Below are 8,684 nucleotides of genomic sequence, written 5' to 3' on the forward strand. Positions count from 1 at the left end.
CCTGCCACAAGACTAGTGGTTCTGGCAGGCGCGGCCCCTTTAAGCAGTCAGGAGCCGGGGGGGGGGGGGGGGGGGGGGGGGGCGCCCCGGGGGGGGGGGGGGAGGGGGGCAGTCCCCGCTCCAATTGGTGGAGTTCAGAGTTACGTGGTCTTGCGCTGGCGGCGCCGGCGAGGCTGGGAGTGCAGCGGGGCTGGCTTGGTGGGTGCTGTCTGTCTTGGGGAAAGGGAAGCGGCTTGACAAATGTGTTTGAGGAGGTCCTTGGCCGGCCTCACCTTTTGTGCCTGCTACCTGGCTTCTTACCTCACGAACAAGGTGAGGGGGGCGGGCGCGGGGAGGCGATGGCAAGTCGGAGACGTGAGTCTGGTATACGTGTACCAATGTAGCCTCTAGCTATGATCTTTTCTTGACGGTGAAGAAACCGACTCTGTGCTTTAGGTATCAAATTTGTTAGATTGTAGTGTCCCTATTTCACATTCTTTCACATTCTGTGAAACGCCCTGTACAACACCTGGGAAAGAGGATATTTTGACTAGAGCATTCCAGTAAACTTATTTTGTGGCTGTATGGACTACTTTCAAGGGAAAGAGAAGAAATGGCTCCAATTCCCTCGGGGAGGAAGAGTAGTGGAAGAAGAAATTGTACACATTCTGCCTTCTTTTCTAGACACGCGCCTACCCCAGAATCCCCAACATTCCAAAAGCTTTTCAATACAGAAGATTACTCCATCTCCACTACACCACTGATCCCCGAATTTATTAGCATGTCCTCATCCCAAGCACTTCCAGAATATTCCAGAGTTTTTAGTGGAATTTACAAGTAAAATGTAAATATAATTTTAAATTTAAAATAATGTCATGAAACCTTTTTTTTGAAGAGGCAGAAAAGAGGTGGTGCTTGATAAAGGTTGGGGATCACTGATAAATCGGAGTAGATGGTGTCTTTTTTCTTTGTTAGCAGGGGCAAGCTGGCCATGGGTTTGGTACCATATCGAGAGATGCTGGAACCTGTAGACATGGGTGGGCCATCACCTCCTGTTCTGGACTCTGGGCTGGCAAAGTCGGTGTTGATATTGCTCAGGACCATCTTCCCACCTGGTTGGATCTCTTCCGTCCCTTCCCAGGTCTTCCTCTACTCCCTAAACCCTTTGCTCTCTTGCAAAGACCTGTTGACAGCATTTTCTTCTACTTTCTATCTTAGAGCTAGTGGGTGTCCTCAGTCTATTTAGAGGATTCTCTTGAGCCTTCTCTAGCCCTCCAGTTGATGGTAGTTCTGGTGATGGGCCTTTGAAGATCTACTGATGCAGCCTTGCTGGGAGGCAGTGATGGGTTTGCATCCTGGTCCCAACCATTGGCTTTGGTACCTTAATCTATCTAAAGCTAAATTTTATAATCTTTAAAATGAGATTAAAAAGTACTCTTCTCAGGGTTCTTGTGAGGATTAATCAAAATAATGTTTGTAAGGCGGTTGGACTAGTGCCTAATGTAGTGAATGCTCAATAAGATAAGTGGGGTTACTCTGGAATGAAGGGGGAAACAGGGAGGAAGGAAAGACAATATTTTGTTTATTGTATGACACAACTTTTAACAGATATATTTTCCCCCTCATGGGACAGGTAGCTAAGCTGAAAGAAGATAGAATCTTGTTCTTTTGTAGTTCTACCTCAGAAATATGTGAATTTTTGAAATGTCCCTTTAGTTTAGCTATTCTAATTTGCTTAGCTAGCTTGATAGATATATTGGTAATGCTTTACTTTAAAACAGAATATAACCTGCTTTTTATTTCTATGTAATCTTCAGAGGGGGCAAGGTAATACTTCTTTTATGAGAACCCACAAGGCAAGACATTGATTAAAAAAAACCCAAATGTATATCTGAGCAAAAAAAAGTCCAGCAGGCAGATAGCATTTAGTTCATAAATGTTTATACCCCCTCTGGATATGCATTAAGGAGCTCTGGTGGCACAAGGCCTAAGACATTTGACTACTATCTGTAAGGTTGGCGGTTCAGACGCCCCAGCCACTCCGTGAATCGAAGACTGGGCAATCTACTTCTGTAAAGATTTACTGCCTCAGGACCCAATGGAGATAGCTGTGAGTCAGAATCTACTCAATGGCAGTTTGATTTTTTTTTTTTGTTTTGGATATGCCTTTGTATTTGTGGCATTATATCTGTATCTGGTTGTATCACCATGCCGTTGTATAATCTACGCATTAAAGACTGAATACCTTCTCTGTACATGATGTCTCAAGGTGCTTGTTGTTAATTGCTGTTTAGTCAGCTCCCGTTCATGAGGACCCTATCTACACAGAACGAAGTGCTGCCAAGTCCTGTGCTGTCCTCGTGATGAGTGATATGCTCGAGTCAATTGTTGCAGTCCCTGTGTATTTTGAGTTCCTTACAACCCAGGGGCTCATCTTCTAGCATTTCGTTGGACAGTATTCTGTTGTGACCCATAAAGTTTTCATTGGCTAATTTTTGGAAGCAAATTGCTAACCCTGTCTTCCTAGTCTTTTAGTCTAGATGGCTCTACTGAGTGATTATAGTTAGTTTTTTGTGTGATTGCAAAATTTATTCAGATTCAGTGTAGAAAATTGGGAAATTTCATTAAAGACAAACATTTTGGTCTCACCATTTACTGATAATTTTTTAACATTTTTCTTTAAACAGTAATGGGATATTGTGAACTATTTTGTAAACTGCTTTGTTTCTGTTATACCACTTTAAAAGGATACGGACTACGGCCCCACCTTCCTCTACAGGAGGTCGGGGGTCTGACTCTTCCCCCCACCATGTTTCTACCTTGCTGTCAGGCTTCGGGGTCTGAAGCCTGTCCACCATGGGGGACCCCTGCTCGTATTTGGAATACCAGTGGCATAACTTCCAGCATCATAGAGACACTCAAGCCACCACAGTATGACAAACTGGCAGGTGGGTGGCAATTCATGGTGCTAGATAAAATTGAATCAAGTTGTCATATTCCCCAGGAATAGATAATCTAAGTAATAGAAATCATAGATTCCTACAGACCCCTCAAAATTGAAACATTTTTCATGATTATTTGGAATGCTTTGGCTTAGGGCTGTTGAGAAGTGTCAGAGCTAGATGGAGAGAGTGGAATAATAACAGCAGAAGGCAGAAAAGAAGTTATATGAAGAGGAAGAAGGAGGTATAATAGAAAGTGGTGGAGAGGAGCTGTGAGGTTCATGTAGAGGTAGGAGAGGGGTTGTTCCTAAAGGGCCTCTGATGGGAACGTTGTAATTCTTAGAAGCTTGAATATTTTGTTTCCGTTGATTCATCTTGTCAGCCAGGATAGTCATACTTCTGCAGGTAGCCAAGGCTGGGTTCTGCTGCTGTCTCATGGTGAGACCAAAGAGAGACCAAACAGGAAGAGACTTGTGCGACGGGCACTCCATGGGTATATTGTCCTACATGTAGTCTTTGCCAAATTATAATTTTCTTTTGAATTAGTGAAGATTTTTCTCTTCTACTATTGGAAGCCTCTATGGTAGTTTCCTTATTTCCTTGCTTATCAGTATGATGTTCTCCTTGAACTTTTTTCCTCTCTATTTCTAGAAAGGAAATTCATTAAAAAAAAAAAAAAAAGCCTTGTGCATCTTGTTCTCATCCCTTCTACTGTTTAAATGAATGATTTTTTTTTTTTGGAAGCTTGAACCAGCAAGTGAGTGTCAAAGGAAGCTACTTGGGTAAAGAGGGAGGAGAAAGCACTTCACCCTTGAGTTCTGGCTTTTCTGGCTCTCCTGGCTCTGCAGTGCTGCTAGCAGAGCCTGGGTGCCAGGGTCTATGTCCTGTGGGAGATACCAGTAGTAACCTGGGATCCAGGCAGCTGCCTCACCTCCTTTTTCTCATAGCTCTTCAGCTGTTAGCTTGGAGGCAAAGTCATTTTCTGTCCTTTCAAAGGTCCCCAGGAACCCAGTGGTGCAGTGGCAGATAGAACCTGCCAGCTACTCTCCAGCTTGCTTCTGTGAAGACAGTTGTTGTTGTTGTTATGTGCTGTCAAGTAGGCCCTCAACTCATAGCCACCCCTCCCTGGGTTTCCGAGGCAGTATCACTACAGAAGTAGATTGCCAACCTTCCTTCCGAGGAGTGGCTGGTGGGTTTGAACCGCCAGCCTTCTGGTTAGCAGTCAAGTTCTTTAGGCACTATGCTACCAGAGCCCTTGGAAATCTTGTAAGGCTGTTCTAATCTGTCCTATAGGGTCTCTGTGAGCGATGGCAGTGGGTTCTCAATGGTTCCCAAGTAGCTTCGTCTCTTCCTCTGAGAAACTCTTTGGCTAGGGCCTTGTTCTGCCAAACAGCATTTTGAATGCTTTTGCATAGTCAGTAAAACACAAGTGAACATCTTTCTGGTATTGTTTGGTCTCAGCCACGATCCATCTGACATCAGCAGTGATATTCCTCATTTTACATCCTCTTCTGAATCAGGCTTTAATTTCTATCAATATACTGCTGCAACTATTTTTAAATTATCTTCAGCAAAATTTTACTTGTGTGTGATATTAATGATATTGTTTGATAATTTCCACATCCTGTTGGGTTACCTTTCTTTTTTTTTTATTTTTTATTGTGATTTGGATGAAAGTTTTCAGAGCAAATCCATTTTCTGTACAGCAGTTTGTACACATTTTGTTTTATGGCACTGACTGCAATTCCCCACAATGTAACAGCTCTCTCCCCACTTCTTCCCTGTAGTTACCACTTCCTTGTGTCCTTCTTTCCTATGCATTCCTGCCCCCTGACCTATCTCCTTGTGCAAACACTGCCCTTGTGTTCTCCCACGATTGATTGCAGTAGGGAGTGTATCTACCTGATGTATACGTTCATCCTATACGTCTGTCTGTTGTTTGGCTGGAAGCTACGGGAGTGAGTTCAGTTTGTTGAGTCACCTTTCTTTGGAATGAGTACAAGTATGGGTCTCTTCCAGTCAGTTGGCCAGATAGCTGTTTTCCAAATTACTTGGCACAGGTAAGTGAGTGCCTTAAGCGCAGCATCCGTTTGTTGAAACATGTCAATGGGTATTCCTTCAATTCCTGGAGTCTTATTTTTTGTCAATTCCTTCAGTGCAGCTTGGACTTCTTCCTTCAGTACTGTTGGTTCTTGGTCATATGCTACCTCCTGAAGTAGTTGAACACCGACCAATTCTTTTTTTGTACAGTGACTGTATATTCCTTCCATCTTCTTTTGATGTTTCCTGCATCATTCAATATTTTACCCATAGAATCTTTCAGTATTGCAACTTGAGGCTTGAATTTTTTCTTCAGTTCTTTCAGTTTCAGAAATATCAAGTGTGTTCTTCCCTTTTGGTTTTCTAACTTTAGGCTTTACACATTTTATTATAATACTTTGCTTTGTCTTCTTGAGCTGCTCTTTGAAATCTGTTCATCTCTTTTATCTCATCATTTTTTCCATTCACTTTAGCTATTCTCCATTCAAGAGCAAGTTTGAGGGTCTCTTCTGACATCCATTTTGGTCTTTTCTTTCTTTCCTCTCTTTTTAATGGCCATTTGCTTTCTTCGTGTATGATGTTCTTGATGTCATCGTGTATAATGTTCTTGATGTCATCCCACAACTCATCTAGTTTGGTACAAATGGTTAAATGCTCAGTTACTAGCTTAAAGGTTGATGATTCCAACCTGTTGCAGGTGCCTTGGAAGACAGGCCTGGCTATCTGCTTGAAGGTCACAGCCATTGAAAACTCTGTGGAGCAGTTCTGCTTGACACACTTGGGGTCTCCACAAGTCAGAATTGACTCAGCAGCAACTATCTACAACTGTAACAACAAAGGCCTTTTTGAAAATCGAGTGCACTTACATCATTCAATAGTAATTTCTTTGCTTATGTGGTCTATCAGTTCTCCATTTTAAGTGTTCATTAATTTGTTATTTCTTTTTCAGTATGTCCTGTCTGTCTTGAAATTTACGTACCCTACATTATTCCAAGGGTGAGTATCTTTTACATTCTTTATATATGTTTGTAAGAAATGTCCAACAAGCATCATTAAATGTCCTTTAAAACATTTGTAAATCAAATTGATACTGTTACTAATCTGTATTGTAATTTATAGAACCATTCTATTAGTCGCCATTGAAATCATATCCCATTTTTTTTTTTCTTTTTGCTATGAAAACAGCAGTGTTATTGGATCTTTTAGTGCCTAAATCTGCCAGATTTCTCACTATTTTGAGGGGTTAGATTCCTTCATGAAAAATGAAAAATTTGAGTTAAAGAACATGAATATATAATTTCTTATTTATTTTTTAACCATATTATTGTGTTTTAGGTGAAACTTTACACAGCAGATTAGCTTCCCACTCAACAATTCATACACAGATTGTTCCATGACATTATTTGCTCTCCCTGTAGTATGTCAGCACTCTCCTCCTTATTTCCACCCTGCCTTCCCTGATTCCTTCCATCTAGTTCCTTCCTCACCTTGCCTTCTCACCTTTGCTTTTGGCAAATATTGCTCATATGGTGTTGTATAGTTGACTGTTCTAATAAGCACATTCCTCATGGGTGTTACTGTTTATTTTGTAGGCCAATCTATTATTTGGCTGAAAGGTGACTTCAGCACCAGGTTAAAAAGGTGCATCAAGGTGATAATATCAAGGACTCCTGTAGTCTCTGTCAGTCCAGTGAGTCTGGTCTTTTTTACTAAGTTGAATTTTGTTCCACATTTTTATCCCATTCAAACTGAGAAGCTTTATTGTATCCCTGGTTAGATTGGTCAGTAGTGGTAGCCAGGCACCAGCTTGTTCATCTGGTCTCAGGCTAGAGGAATCTAGAGTTCGTGTGGACCATTAGTCCTGTGACTGACTGTTTCCCTGAGTCTTTTGTTTCCTTCACTTTCTTTGCAGAAGGAGACCAGTGGTTAGTTGACTGCTCACAGTTTTAAGACCCCGATGCTACTCACCAAATCAGCATGTAGAACATTATCTTTATGAAGTATATTATGCCAGTTGACTGAGATGTCTCCTGAGATTATTGTCCTGAGCCTTCAAACTGAGTAACTCAGTACCACGAGGTATTTGGATATGTCTAGGAAGTTTCCATAACCGTGTCCCCTATGTGCTCTATTATATATATGAATATATATGCAGCACATACAAATATTGTGTACACATGCCCACAACTATACCCATATATAAGGAGCTCTAGTGGCATAGTGGATGAAACATTTGGCTGTCAGTAGTTCTAAACCCACCAGCTGCTCCGTGGAAGGAAGTTGGGGTAGACTACTTCTGTAAAGATTTATAGCCTCAGAAACCCAGGGGGGTCGCTATGAGTTGGAATTGACTTGATGGCAGTGAGTTTTGATTTTACACCTTTATATGCACACATGCACACATGTATATTCCTATCTGCCCTCCCACACCTGTATAGCACACATATCTACCTATGTAACAGCTCACAAATTTTTCGTGGTTATTACTGTTGTAAATAAGAAGAACGAGCAAATCTGCCCTGGACGAAGCCCAGCCAGAATGCTCCTTGGAATGAGAATGGCCAGACTTCATCTCACCTACTTTGGTCATGTGGTCAGAAGGGACCATGCTCTGGAGGAGGATATCATGCTTGGTAAAGTAGAGGGTCAGCAAAAAAGGTGAAGACCCTCAACAAGATGCATTGGCACAGTGGCTGCAAAGTATATTTAGTGGGCTAACATATAGCAAGAATTGTGAAGATGCTGCATGACTGGGTAGTGTTTTATTCTGTTGTACGTAGAGTAATTATGAGATGGAGTCAGTTCTATGACACTTAACAGCTATGTGCTAGGTACCTTTATAGACACCTAAGAGACAACAGTGAACAAAACAAAGATCACTGACCTCATGGAGCTGGCTTTTCTCTCTTGGCTGCCCCTTAAATTTAGCTGTAGTAAATGGGACCTTCTATCTGGTTGCCAAACTCAGAAACCTAGGAGTTATTCTTGATTCTGTTGTCTCCTTCAACTCCACCATCAAATTGAGTACCAGCCAAAACAGCAAATTAGTTGCTGTTGAGTCAGTCACCCTATGGAGCACAGTTCTACTCTGAAACACATGGGGTCACCCCATGTGTTTCATGTGACACGTGTCACTCCTGTGTTTTAGAGTGGGACTGTGCTCCATAGGGTTCTCAGTGGCTGTGTTTCTTCAGAAGTAGATTGTCAGGCTTTTCTTCTGAGGTGCCTCTGGATGGGTTTGAATCTCCAGCCTTTCAGTTGGTATCCCAGTATTTAACTGTTTTGCCGTGCAGGGACTCCATAATTAACTACACAAAAACCCAAATCCATTGCTGTTGAATTGATTACAATTGTTGGTTCCCCATGGTCACAGTGTACAACAGTTCCATAGGGTTTTCCTGTACTCTTTACAGAAGCAGATTGCCAGACCTTTCTTTGGCACTGCTGGGTGGTTTCAAACCTCCAACCTTTAGGTTAGGGAAGCACAAACCATTTAGATGCCCCTGGGGACCATAGGATGTCTTTGGAATCTGTCTACCTTCTTCATTCTGAGTCCACTGCCTTCTCCAAATTACTGTAACAACCATCTAACTTGGCATCCTGTACTCTAGTCTTTTTTTTTATTTTTAATTAGGATTTGGGTGAAGATTTACAGAGTAAATTCACTTTTCATACAGCAGTTCACATATACTTTGTCTCATGTCATTGACCAAAATTTACAAT

General features: G+C 41.8%; 1 protein-coding gene across 1 annotated transcript in view; it reads left to right on the forward strand.

Annotated features, from left to right (window-relative positions):
* Window positions 1-240: 240 nt before the first annotated feature.
* The window catches only part of TMEM241 (transmembrane protein 241), a 187,628-nt gene continuing 179,184 nt past the window's right edge, over window positions 241-8,684 (forward strand). The window contains exons 1-2 of the mRNA XM_007935613.1: window positions 241-312; window positions 5,911-5,957. Of these exons, the coding sequence (XP_007933804.1) occupies window positions 241-312; window positions 5,911-5,957 (119 nt within the window). The remainder of the gene's footprint in view (window positions 313-5,910; window positions 5,958-8,684) is intronic.

The sequence above is a fragment of the Orycteropus afer genome, unplaced genomic scaffold, assembly GCF_000298275.1.
Source record: "Orycteropus afer afer isolate SDZICR_OR568_19922 unplaced genomic scaffold, OryAfe1.0 scaffold00030, whole genome shotgun sequence".
NCBI lineage: Eukaryota > Metazoa > Chordata > Mammalia > Tubulidentata > Orycteropodidae > Orycteropus > Orycteropus afer.